The sequence below is a fragment of the Ictidomys tridecemlineatus genome, chromosome 3 (genome assembly GCF_052094955.1).
Source record: "Ictidomys tridecemlineatus isolate mIctTri1 chromosome 3, mIctTri1.hap1, whole genome shotgun sequence".
NCBI lineage: Eukaryota > Metazoa > Chordata > Mammalia > Rodentia > Sciuridae > Ictidomys > Ictidomys tridecemlineatus.
Genome location: NC_135479.1, coordinates 971,536 through 984,206, shown reverse-complemented (window position 1 = coordinate 984,206; position 12,671 = coordinate 971,536). Strand labels below are relative to the sequence as shown.

At 56.9% G+C, this 12,671-nt stretch overlaps 1 protein-coding gene across 1 annotated transcript in view; it reads right to left on the bottom strand.

The window, feature by feature from the left end:
• Positions 1–8,821: 8,821 nt before the first annotated feature.
• Fasn (fatty acid synthase) overlaps positions 8,822–12,671 on the bottom strand; it is an 18,408-nt gene continuing 14,558 nt past the window's right edge. The window contains exons 34-43 of the mRNA XM_078041362.1: positions 12,416–12,567; positions 12,244–12,335; positions 12,002–12,153; positions 11,674–11,919; positions 11,242–11,430; positions 10,886–11,116; positions 10,572–10,786; positions 10,351–10,449; positions 9,868–10,119; positions 8,822–9,783 (exon numbers count right to left, since the gene is read on the bottom strand). Coding sequence (XP_077897488.1) covers positions 9,646–9,783; positions 9,868–10,119; positions 10,351–10,449; positions 10,572–10,786; positions 10,886–11,116; positions 11,242–11,430; positions 11,674–11,919; positions 12,002–12,153; positions 12,244–12,335; positions 12,416–12,567 — 1,766 coding nt within the window. The 3' untranslated portion in view covers positions 8,822–9,645. The remainder of the gene's footprint in view (positions 9,784–9,867; positions 10,120–10,350; positions 10,450–10,571; positions 10,787–10,885; positions 11,117–11,241; positions 11,431–11,673; positions 11,920–12,001; positions 12,154–12,243; positions 12,336–12,415; positions 12,568–12,671) is intronic.

Below are 12,671 nucleotides of genomic sequence, written 5' to 3'. Positions count from 1 at the left end.
TCCTCAGTGCTCACCTCCTGCAGGAGGGTAGGGACTTTCCATGTTCTCAGTGCTCACCTCCTGCAGGAGGGTAGGGGCTCCTCCATGTCCTCAGTGCTCACCTCCTGCAGGAGGGTAGGGACTCCCCATGTCCTCAGTGCTCACCTCCTGCAGGAGGGTAGGGACTCTCCATGTTCTCAGTTCTCACCTCCTGCAGGAGGGTAGGGACTCCCTGTGTCCTCAGTGCTCACCTCCTGCTGTGTGAAAAGTGGAGCTGTCTTATGGGGTGTGAAGTGGTCCCTTCAGCTGGGTGCCGTGGTGGACGCCTGTGATCCCAGCAGCTCAGGAGGCTGAAGCAGGAAGATCACAAATTTGAGGCCAGGCTGAGCCACCTAGCGAGGCCCTAAGCGACTCAGCATGACCCTGTGTCTAAATAAAGCACAAAGGGCTGTGGATGTGGTCAGTGGTTAGGCAACCCTGGGTTCAATGCCTCGTCCCCCACCTCAAAAAAAACAAAAAAGGACCCAGAGTAAACACTTCCATCCCATCAAAAGAAGGACTGGGAGCAAAGCAAGACCAGAACTCAACTGGGCAACAAGTCCTAGCTCCATGTCCAGCATCTGGGGACACGGCCTGGAGACGTCCTCTCCCGAGGGCTTGTGTCCCTGTGGCCCCTCTGGGCAGCGCCTGTGGCTTCCTTTTGGCTTGTCTCTACTTGATCCCTGCGGCCTTCCCAGGGCAAGGTCCCGCGTTCCTGGCCTTCTTCATCTCCCTCCTGACAGCTCCATGCTCTACCCTAGGGCTCCCCACGGGACTCTGACCCTCGCACTCGGCCTGGCCTCCCCGCCTTCCAGCAGAACAGCACCACGTGGTGAGGCCCAGTCTGCTGCCATCTCCAGCAGCAGCCGAGCCTCAGGGGCCCTGGCTGCGGCAGCCTCTGTGGGTCTGGTGACTGAGAGCACTGGTGACTGAGCACGGTGACTGAGCACTGGTGACTGAGCACGGTGACTGAGCACTGGTGACTGAGCACGGTGACTGAGCACTGGTGACTGAGCACTGGTGACTGAGCACGGTGACTGAGCACGGTGACTGAGCACTGGTGACTGAGCACGGTGACTGAGCACGGTGACTGAGCACGGTGAATGAGAGCACTGGTGACTGAGCACGGTGACTGAGCACTGGTGATAAGCACGGTGACTGAGCACGGTGACTGAGCACGGTGACTGAACAAGGTGACTGAGCACTGGTGACTGAGCACGGTGACTGAGTACGGTGACTGAGTACGGTGACTGAGTACGGTGACTGAGTACGGTGACTGAGCACTGGTGATGAGCACGGTGACTGAGCACGGTGACTGAGCACGGTGACTGAGTACGGTGACTGAGCACTGGTGATGAGCACGGTGACTGAGCACGGTGACTGAGCACTGGTGACTGAGCACGGTGACTGAGCACTGGTGACTGAGCACGGTGACTGAGCACTGGTGACTGAGCACGGTGACTGAGCACTGGTGACTGAGCACGGTAACTGAGCACGGTGACTGAGCACGGTGACTGAGCACGGTGAATGAGAGCACTGGTGACTGAGCACGATGACTGAGCACTGGTGACTGAGCACGGTGACTGAGCACTGGTGATAAGCACGGTGACTGAGCACAGTGACTGAGCACGGTGACTGAACAAGGTGACTGAGCACTGGTGACTGAGCACGGTGACTGAGTACGGTGACTGAGTACGGTGACTGAGCACTGGTGATGAGCACGGTGACTGAGCACGGTGACTGAGCACGGTGACTGAGCAAGGTGACTGAGCACGGTGACTGAGCGCTGGTGACTGAGCACGGTGACTGAGCACGGTGACTGAGCACGGTGACTGAGCACTGGTGACTGAGCACGGTAACTGAGCACGGTGACTGAGCAAGGTGACTGAGCACGGTGACTGAGCACGGTGACTGAGCACTGGTGACTGAGTACGGTGACTGAGCACTGGTGACTGAGCACTGGTGACTGAGCGGTGACTGAGCACGGTGACTGAGCACGGTGACTGAGCACGGTGACTGAGCACGGTGACTGAGCACTGGTGACTGAGCACGGTGACTGAGCACGGTGACTGAGCACTGGTGACTGAGCACGGTGACTGAGCACGGTGACTGAGCAAGGTGACTGAGCACGGTGACTGAGCACGGTGACTGAGCACGGTGACTGAGCACTGGTGACTGAGTACGGTGACTGAGCACTGGTGACTGAGCGGTGACTGAGCACTGGTGACTGAGCACGGTAACTGAGCACGGTGACTGAGCACGGTGACTGAGCACGGTGACTGAGCACGGTGACTGAGCACGGTGACTGAACAAGGTGACTGAGCACGGTGACTGAGCACGGTGACTGAGCACGGTGACTGAGCACGGTGACTGAGCACGGTGACTGAGCACTGGTGACTGAGCACGGTGACTGAGCACGGTGACTGAGCAAGGTGACTGAGCACGGTGACTGAGCACGGTGACTGAGCACGGTGACTGAGCACTGGTGACTGAGTACGGTGACTGAGCACTGGTGACTGAGCGGTGACTGAGCACTGGTGACTGAGCACGGTAACTGAGCACGGTGACTGAGCACGGTGACTGAGCACGGTGACTGAGCACGGTGACTGAGCACGGTGACTGAACAAGGTGACTGAGCACGGTGACTGAGCACGGTGACTGAGCACGGTGACTGAGCACGGTGACTGAGCACGGTGACTGAGCACGGTGACTGAGCACGGTGACTGAGCACGGTGACTGAGCACGGTGACTGAGCACGGTGACTGAGCACGGTGACTGAGCACGGTGACTGAGCATGGTGAAGCAACTTTCTAGGCACCCCCTGTGCAAGCAGCGTGCCCCACGGGTCTCTTCTCAAAGGAATTTTTAGTTGTACCCCCTGGAGCCTGGGACGGATGTGGTCTCGCCAGGGCTGAGAGGCCCGAAGCCGTCCGCCCGTGGCCTATGGGAAAAGTCTTGAGCGTTTCTTTAATGGCTGTAACCATACTCTCCTTAGCCCCAGTTTTACTCACAGTTTTCTGGCCCAAGTGCAGGTTTTTAAGAGCTTTCTGCTCCCAAACGTCACAGTATACCTGGCTAAAAGCTGCCAGCAGTGTCCACGCCACTGCACACCTGCTGTGCGGTCTGGACCTTTTCTCTGCCAGATTAGGAAATCCATCACCTTCAGTTCAGACTCCCGCAGAAAGTCTCAGACATGGGCAACATGCAGACAGCTGCTCAGCCGGAACATGGCCTGGTGCCTCCAGCCCAGTCCCCAGTGTCCGGGCCTCTCTTCCCTCTAAGACCTCATGAGCCCTGTCTCCCGCCTGCAGCCCTCTGGGTGTCCTGGAGCTCCCCCCGAGCCGCCCTGGAAGCTCCACTGACGACCGTCTAAGATCTTTCCAGCTTGCGTCTCTAAAGCTTTCAAAAACTCTTCCCACACATTCCAAAAAGGTGGGAAGCTTCTGAAGCACACGGTCAGGTCAGTCACTGTGATGGCCCACTTGTGACCCAAGGGCTTTAAAGAAGGAGAGAGGAGGAAAGGTTATTTGGAGTTCGTGGTTTCAGAGGCCTCAGTCCATGGATGACCACTCCTCAGGGCCTGAAGCAGGTAGCGTGTCCTGGTGGAAGAGTGTGGTGCAGAGGGCCCCAGGGAGCAGGGGTCACACCCAGGGGTCACTCCCCAGCCACACCCCAGCCGACCCCTGTCGGGCATCCGTGCACTCATTGACCCAACCACGTCACCTCCCACCTCTTTTGCATTGGCCCCATGAGCTCTTGGGGTCACTACTTTGGGTGGAATTGATTTCTTAACTTGCTCCTAGATTACTCACCACTGGTGTGTAGACAGACCCTGGGCTGGAACTCTGTTGAAGCCATAGGGTTTTGGTGGACTTGCTAGACTTCTTCCTGTGAGACCATGCCCTCCGGGGACGGTCCGCTCCTTCCTTCACTACAGGCTGCCTTCCATTTCTTCCTCTTGCCTAATAACGGGCACAAGAGCTTCCGGCCTGGTCCTCAGGGACTCTCCTCCTTCCTATGAGGTCAGCTGCGGCCCTTCCCACGCGGGCCCCACCACAGTGACGAGGCCCCTTCCCTGCTGGCCTGGTGACGGTTTTGTTGCGGGAGGGAGGGGTGATTACAAAGGCTGTTGCCGTCCACTGTGTGGCTTTCCCTTTATGCTGTTAGTCTTGCTGTGCGGTGAAGGCCCCGGGTCCTGCTGCGTGGTCCTTTAAGGTGCTGAGCCCAGCGTGGCAGTGGTTGGTCTGCATCTTTCTTCCTGGCATCGTTGTCGGGTTCGAGTATCAGGTCTGGGCAGAATTAGTTGCAGGTATTCCCATCTCTTCAACTTTCTGCGGGGGGCGAGAAGACTGTTTCTTTTTCTTCCTTCTTCATACTGGGAATTGAACCTGGGGATGCCCCACCATTGAGCTGCATCCCAAGCCCCCGTTATTTCTTATTCAGGGGCTTGCTAAGTTGCTGAGGCTGGCCTTGAACTTGTGATCCTACTGCCTCAGCCTCCTGAGTGACTGGGATTACAGGTGGCTGTCACTGTGCCTTTTATATGTAGGGTGTGTGTGTGTGTGTGTGTGTGTGTGTGTATACGCGCACTATATTGGGGTCAAACCCAGGGCTTTGTGCACACTAGACAAGTGCTCTGCCACTGAGCCACATCCATCTCTATGATTGATATTCCACTCATTTTAAGGTATTTTCTGATTTTCTTCTTGACTCATTGGTTGTTTGAGAGTGCTTTTCAATTACCATGTATTTGTGAATTTTCCAGTTTTCTTTCTTTTATGGATTTCTAGTTTCACCGTAATTGGAAAAGACACTTTGTGCTGGGTGTGATGGCTCATACCTGTAAGTAATCTCCATGACTCAGGAGGCCGAGGTGGGAGGTTGGCAAGTTCAAGGCCAGCCTCAGCAGCTTAGTACCTACCTCAAAATAAAAAGTAAAGGGGGCTGTGGTTGTGGCTCAGTGGTAGAGTGCTTGTCTAGCACATATGAGGCACTGGGTTCAATCCTCAGCTCGACGTAAAAAAAGAAAAATTAAAATAAATTGAGGGTATTGTGTTCATTTATAACTAAAAATATAAAAAATAAATAAAAAGTAAAAAGGGCCAAGCACAGTGGCACACACTGGTAACCCTAGTGGCTCGGGAGGCTAAGGTAGGAGGATCACAAATTCAGAGCCAGCCTCAGCAACTTAGAGAGACCCTAAGCAACTAGGCTAGACCCTGTCCCTAAATAGGATATAAAAAGTGCTGGGGATGTGGCTCAATGGTTGAGTGGCACTGGGTTAATTCCCAGTACCCCCCCCAAAAAAAAAGAAAAAATTGAAATGGCTGGAGACGAAGCACAGTGCTCATCCAGCACACACGAGGGCTTGGGCTTAAACCCCAGCACCGAAAAAAAACAAGCGCAGTATTAATGTCCCAGACTATGTCACTTTGGGGGACCTGTTCCTAGGTGTGTAATTGTTATCTAGATGAATGGGAGCACTCAGCAGTCTATGAACCTGTCTATCTCTTGCAAACTGTTTTGACTTAGTGTCTGCTTTGCCTGGCAAGTGACGTGGCGCCAGCCCAGCCCTTTCTGTTCCTGCATGTGTCTACGCCGGTGCGAGAGGCACCCACCCAGCTTCCTGCAGGCGGGGCAGCTCTCTGCCGGAACTGAACCCCAGCCCGGGTCACTGGGATTTTTTTTTTGTCAGGGGAGTACTGGGGATAGAGCTCAGCGGCTCTCAACCACTGAGCCACACCCCAGCCCTATTCTGCATTTTATTTAGAAACAGGGTCTCACTGAGTTGCTTAGTGGCCCTGAGTTTTGAACGTTCTATCCTCCTGCCTCAGCCTCCAGAGCCACTGGGATTACAGGCGTGGCCACTGCGCCCGGCTTGCGCTGCTGTTTTTATGGAATGTAATTTCCCACTCTTTTCCTACCTTATTGTATCTATATCTAAAGTCACTCTTTGGTAGATAGCATATAGGTGGCTCCTTTTAAAATCCATTACATGGACCTCTGATTCTTTTTTTTTAATTGTAGCTAGACACAATATCTTTTATTTATTTTTTAATTTGTTGATAAACCTTTATTTTATTTATTTATATGTGGTGCTGAGGATCGAACCCAGGGCCTTGCATGCTAGACAAGCGCTCTGCCACTGAGCCCCAGCCCCAGCCCCAGCCCCTGATTTTTAATTAGAGTTTAACGGGCTTCCATTTAGAGTAAGTATTGGTGAGGAGAGAGGGACTTCTTGTACTAAGCTATTTGTTTCCTGCAGGTCTCATATATACTTTGTTTCTAAATATTCCACAATGGCCCTTTTTACAGACTTGATTTCTATAGTCTTTTCTCCCTTCTTTCCATTTCTATATTATATTTTTACTTGCGCTCCTTGTGGTCATCTTGCGGATGATAGTTCAATCTTGATAACCACCCAGCTGAAGTACTAGTAACAATTTTGAAAGAATGTGAAAATGCTGCTCCAATATACACCTGGCCTTCACGCTGACCCCAGGGCACACCGTGATGTTAACCTGGATCATTTTTTCTGGTACTAGGGACTGGACCCGGCTGTTCCTCCACCGAGCCTCAGCCCGGCCCTGTTGATGGTTTTGTTTTGGGGCAGGGCGGCCGACACCCTCTTCTGGCCTCAGCCTCTGAAGTGGCTGCATCACAGGTGGGCACCAGCACCTGGCGGCACCAGCTTTGGCACTTAGCTGTGCGGTCCCTTGAGTAGTATCCCCACTGACGTCCCCTGTCCTCCCATTCCAGCGGGACCCTAAGGTCCTCCTTGTGGGAAGACAGGGCTGCCCTCCTCCGGCTGCATCTGTCTGGAGGCCTCCTCCTTCACGGGAAAGATCTGGTCTTGCTTCTGATGAGAAATCAGCCCTAAATCACAGGATCTCTCTACTGTACACAGTAACTCACTTCTCTTGCTTGGTACTTTCAAAGTTCTCTTTTGTCTTTTGGTTTCCACTATAGAATCTTCTTGGACAGACACAATCACGTCTTTCATTGGAGTTAGGAGGTTTTCAGTCATTATTTTTGAATGTTTATTATTAATAAATGCTTAATATTATATATCAAAAATAACTTCAAGTACTTGTGCTTTCTCTGAGGCATATGCTGGTCTATTTGATGGTGTCCATATATATATATATATATATATTTTTTTTTTAAATATTTATTTTTTAGTTTTTGGCGGACACAACATCTTTGTTTGTATGTGGTGCTGAGGATCGAACCCGGGCCGCATGCATGCTACCACTTGAGCCACATCCCCAGCCCCATATATTTTTCTTTTCCTCGGGATGAATGATCTGAACCTCCTGATCTTCAGATATATCCTTTCTTTTGCCTGTTCAAATCTGTGGTTGAACCCCACCTGTAAATTTTTCATTTCAGTTACTATAATTTTCACTCCACCATTTTTGGTGGTTCTGATAGTTTCTATTTATTGATATTCTCAATGTGATCATAGATCACTCTCTGAATTCCCTTTGCTCTTGGTCCCATTCCATCTAGTTGAGCCTGAACTCACTGAGTTTGAGAGTCAGAATCTCTCCCATCCTTTCCCCTGCATGCAGACTCCTCTGTGCAGAGTATGTCTTGGTGAGAGCTGGCATTTCTGCATTATAGCGTGGTGAGTGAAATGTTCCAGTTTCTTTAAATCTTTTATTAAAAAAAAAATATTACTGTCTCTAAGTCCTCTGATGGTCATGGACAGAGCTGTCTTGGTCCATTTTCTATTGCTCTAACAGAATACCAGAGACTGGGTACATTATAAGCAATAGAGGTTTATTAGACTCTTGATTCTGAAAGCTGGGAAGTCTAAGATTGGGGGGGGGGGGGCTGCATCTGGCAAGACTTTCTCCTCTTCCATACCCCTGCGAGGAGTGGGGTTGAACCCAGGGGTGCTCTTCCTCTGAGCCACATTCCGTCTTTGCAGCTGGGCCTGGAGTCTCGAGGCTCCCATATTGAAGACCTGTCCCCATGCAGCCGAGCTTGAGAGGCCCTGGGAGGTGGCTGGGTCATGAGGCTCTGCCAGTGGGTCAGTGCACCAAGGGTGCACTGCTGGACCCGGGCAGTGGTGGAACTCCAGGAGGGCCCTGGCTTGGGGAGCTGGTCCCTTAGGGCTGTCTTCTGGGAGCCAGTGTCTTGCTGCTGGCGTTCCCTCTGCTTGCTCAAGCAGCTCTTCCAGAAGTGGTCCAGCTGGCCTCCATGGGCTGGACCTCTGAGACTAAGGCCAGACACACCTCCCCCCTTGCTTTGGGCAGACGTGTCACATCATAGGGCGAGAGGCTGGCTGGCACTGCTGACTGGTTGCTCTCTCCATGGTCACCTGCATCTCAGTGCCAAGGACCTGGCCCTGGCTGCCTCCACCCACATCCACACCTGCAGGGCTGGCATGGCTTTCCCTGCACACTGCCCAGGCTCTGGAGCCTCCCCACCCACTCCCGCCCAGGCAAGACTGCTTTGCCCTACTGTGTGCACTCAGTGCCGCCCTACTGTGTGTGTTCAGTGCATCAGCTCAGGTAAGTGTGGCCTGGGTGTTGCCGAAGGTGCTCTGTAGGCGGGGCCAGTATCTGTCATTGGTGGGTCCAGCCCAAGCAGACTCCCTATCACAGGCAGCTGAGTGAGCCTGGTCCTGGAAAGGTGCCTGCAGGGCTCCGCTCCTCTGGCTTAGCCCGGCTGCACCCCACCCATTCCTGCTTCCCCCGATGGCTGCAGGTCCTGTGTGGACTGTGCTGGCGGACTGCCAGCAGGACGGGGTTGAGCTGCAGCTCAGGTCAGGGAGGAGAGAGATCTGACCAGGTCAGCGTTCATGTGCGGTTTAATTGTGGGGAGGCTTGGGTAACAGAAGGTCAAGAGCAGCATTTACCAAGTTGGTGTAAAAATGGAACAAAATCCAGACATGGTCCCGTACGCTGACAGTTACAATTTCAAAACCCCAGCAGCCATCTGAGTCATTTCTTGGAAAGTGAAGAGCTGGTGTCCGGCGCGGTCCGCAGGGCCATGAGGTAGGCCTGCATCATGGGTGCAGCCGGGGGTGCTGGGGACCCAGGGGCCACAGGCTACTGCACCTGCTGGAGACCTGGTTCCCTGGGGGTCCTGGGGGGCCCCACCCTCCCCTGCGGTGGGCAGAAGGAGCAGGGACTGGCATGGGGGCTCCAGCCAGTGGGTCTGGGCAGCCACCCCTGTCATGGGAGACACAGAGCAGGTCTGGTGCCCCCTGGAAGTTTGCCCAAGGTGGCTCCTGCCATATTCAGAGTTGGGGTGAGCCCTCAGGTCCTTCCCAGCAATACAATAAATATGAGAATTTAAATGGAGAAACAACTATCCAACCAGCGTGGCAAACCCCACACAGATACAAAAAGGCTCAGTCCGGCTCCTGCCGGCCCGCTGGCTCTTCACAGATCGGGTGTCTCCGAGTCAGCGGCTCTGGGTCCCCTGGCCCACCCTGGAGGGGGTGGGCAGGTGGGGCATGTGTGATGGTCCTACTCCTAGCAGCCGCTAGGGGAGGCGGTGGTGCTGGGCCACAGGCGGGGTCCCACCAGCAGGACCCTGTCCAGCAGCCCCGGTGCACCAGGTGTGGTGGGGGTGTGGTGGTCTCGGTGAGGGCGAGGACAGGGGCTGGACCTAGCCCTCCCGCACACTCACGCGTGGCTCGGCCAGGGAGCTGTGGATGATGCTGATGATGGACTCCAGCCCGCTGCCCTCCAGCAGCGTGCGGTGGTCGCCCTCGATGACGTGCACCGACACCTTCCCGTCACACACCTGGGGGCGGCGGCTGTCAAGCGGCTGCCCGGCCCCACCGCTCGGGCACCGCCCACCGCTGTCCCCGCGCTGGTCCCCGCTCACCTGGGAGAGGTTGTAATCCGAGCCCAGGTCCTCCCCGTAGGCGCCGCCCGTCTTGGCCCGCAGCAGGGTCACGTTGCCGTGGTACTTGGCCTTGGGCGTGTACTTCTCAGCTGCACGGAGCTTGTGGTAGAAGGACAGGGCTGCGAAGCTCAGTTCCTGGCGGTCCAGGCCCTGGTGGCTCCTGGTGATGAGGTCCACGGCGGCAGCCACGCGCTCCTCCAGGCCCTTCAGTGGCAGCAAGGCCTCCAGCACCTGAGGGAACCGGCTCTGAGTGTGCCTGGACCAGTGGCTCTGAGCACCGCCCACCTTGCAGTGCTCCTCCCCGCCCTGCGCCCCATCCCTTGCCTGCTCCTCCCCCAGCTCTGGGCCCCGCCCCTTAGCACGCTCCTCCCCAGCTCTGGGCCCCACCCCTTAGCACGCTCCTCCCCAGCTCTGGGCCCCACCCCTTAGCACGCTCCTCCCCCTGCTCTGGGCCCCGCCCACCTTGCTGTGCTCAGCATCAGTGAACTGCTGGACGAAGAAGCACATGGCCTCCGCCTCCGCCTCCGCCTCGCAGCCAGGGGTCATCTTTGCTCGATAGCTCTGTGGGGCAGGAGGGGCTGCTGCAGTGGGCACTCTGCAGCGTCCAGGACTCTGCAGGGAGTTGGCCCGTGTGAAGCCAGGGCTCTGGGTGGGGCAGCCAGCCTGGCTGGCCTGGCTCTCACCTGGGTGTAGGCCACCACGTAAGTATGTGAGCCGTCAAACAGGAAGAGGCTGTGGTGGGCCGGGCCCTGCTGGGCCTGCAGTTGGGAGCACATCTCGAAGGCCACACAGGCCCCATAGGAGTAGCCGGCCACCCGGTAGGGCCCCTCGGGCTGCACCTGCTTGATGCAGTCGATGTAGTAGGCAGCTAGACTCTGGATGCTGTCCAGTGGAGCAGCTGGAAGGGCAGCAGCAAGCACTCAGCAAGGGCAGAGCAGCCAAGGGTCACAGCAGTGAGCACTGCTTGGCCTGTCCACGGGAGGTCTGGGGGGCTTACCTCGGGTGCACTGCAGGCCATAGGTGGGCACGCTGAGCTTAGCGGCCAGGCTGTGGAACACAGTGGTGGAGCCCTCTATGGGGTGCACCAAGAACAGGGGCCGCTCGGAGCTCTGCACCGAGTTGAGCCGTGTTAAGGTGGGGCCCTCGGGGTTCACCAGTAGAGTGCTCATGTTCAGCTGGGCCTGCTGCCGGGCTGGGCTGACCACCTTGGATTTGGAGGATGCCACCTCTGCAAAGACAGGCAGATGCCAGCCTGGCCTGGCACAGGGCTCCCATGCACACAGTGCCCTCAGGAAGAGAGCTGCATTGCTCCCGTGCAGCTCTGGTGGATGAGGACCCTCCCCCTGTACGCACCAGGGGATGCGTGGGTCTGGGAGGACAGCTCCTGTAGCTTCCGCAGCGTGAGCTGCCGCACCTCACGCATGGAGAGCACCAGGTCGTGCTCCCGCTCCAGGGTCTGTCGCACCTCCACGCCCATGAGCGAGTCCAGCCCCAGGTCTGCCAGGGAGCTGTCCAGGTTGACCCCAGCCAGATCTCGAATGCCTGTGGAGGGAGGGACCCAGGGGCCAGTTGGAGTGGGGATGGCCTGGTGGTGCCGGGCTACGGCCAGGGGTGCAGAGGCTTGCACCTGGCTCTGTGTGGCTCCCTGCCCCTGCCACAGGGCCATAGCAGCTCCAGCTAACTCTGCCCCTGGCCCTGCAGACTGCCGTGCCCGACCCTCGGTGACGCCCTTCCAGACGGGGGACTCAGGAGCAGCAGAACGGGGTTTCTGCTGGCAGTGCTCACCCAGAATGTGGGCCACGGCGTCCACCAAATCCTGCTGGCCCTCAGCACTGCCGCGGGCCAGGGCCTTCTTTTCAGCCAGCACAAAGCTGCTCAGGACGGCGTGTGGCTGGCTCAGGAAGAGGTCCAGCACCTCCATGCAGGAGGTGATGCGCTGGGGCAGTGTGCCGCCGATGACGGTGTCATTGGTGCCCATGGCCTCCAGGACAATGCCCACATCTCCAATGGCACCCCACTGCACAGCGAGGCCTGTGGGTAGGGGTTGGTGGGTGAGGGCTGAGGGCAGGGGCTGGGCAGGGCGGTGGGGTCAGGGCTGCGGGCAGCGGCGCACCTGGGAGGCCCTCGTGACGGCGCTGCTCACAGATGCGCTCCATGGTGGAGTTGGCAAAGCCATAGTTGCTCTGGCCAGCATTGCCGCGGCCACAGCTCACCGAGGAGAAGGCCACGAAGTAGTCCAGCTCAGGGCAGGCTTCCCGGGTCACCCTGCGGACACTCCCGTCATTCTCCGCCGGCCATCACGTCCAGGATCCCCACCTGACCTCCCCCAGGACAGAAGAGAGGAGGCCAGCGCACCTGTCCAGGTTCAGGGTGCCGCTGTACTTGGGTTTGCTGACGTCCTGGAAGAGCCCTGGGGTCTGGTTCTCCAGCATGGCATCCCTCAAGACCTGGGGGGAAAGGCCCTCAGCACCTACTGCTGCTCGAGGGCCGGCCCCCAGCCCTGTGGCTGCCCGGCACCTCTCCTCACCATGGCCAGGTTGAAGACACCTCCGATGGGCCCCAGCTGTGTGGCCTCCGTGACAAGGGCTCGGGCCCCCTCCAGTGAGCTGGCATCGCTGGAGGACACCAGCACCTGGATGCCCTGGCGCCTCCACTCACTGACCCGCTTGGCCTGGAAGCCTGTGGGACACGGGCCAAGTGCGGTAGAAGGGGAGACACCCAACCCCTTCCAGGGTGCCTCCCCGGGGCCACAGAGGCCCTGGAGGGATGGTGTGTGACCCTGC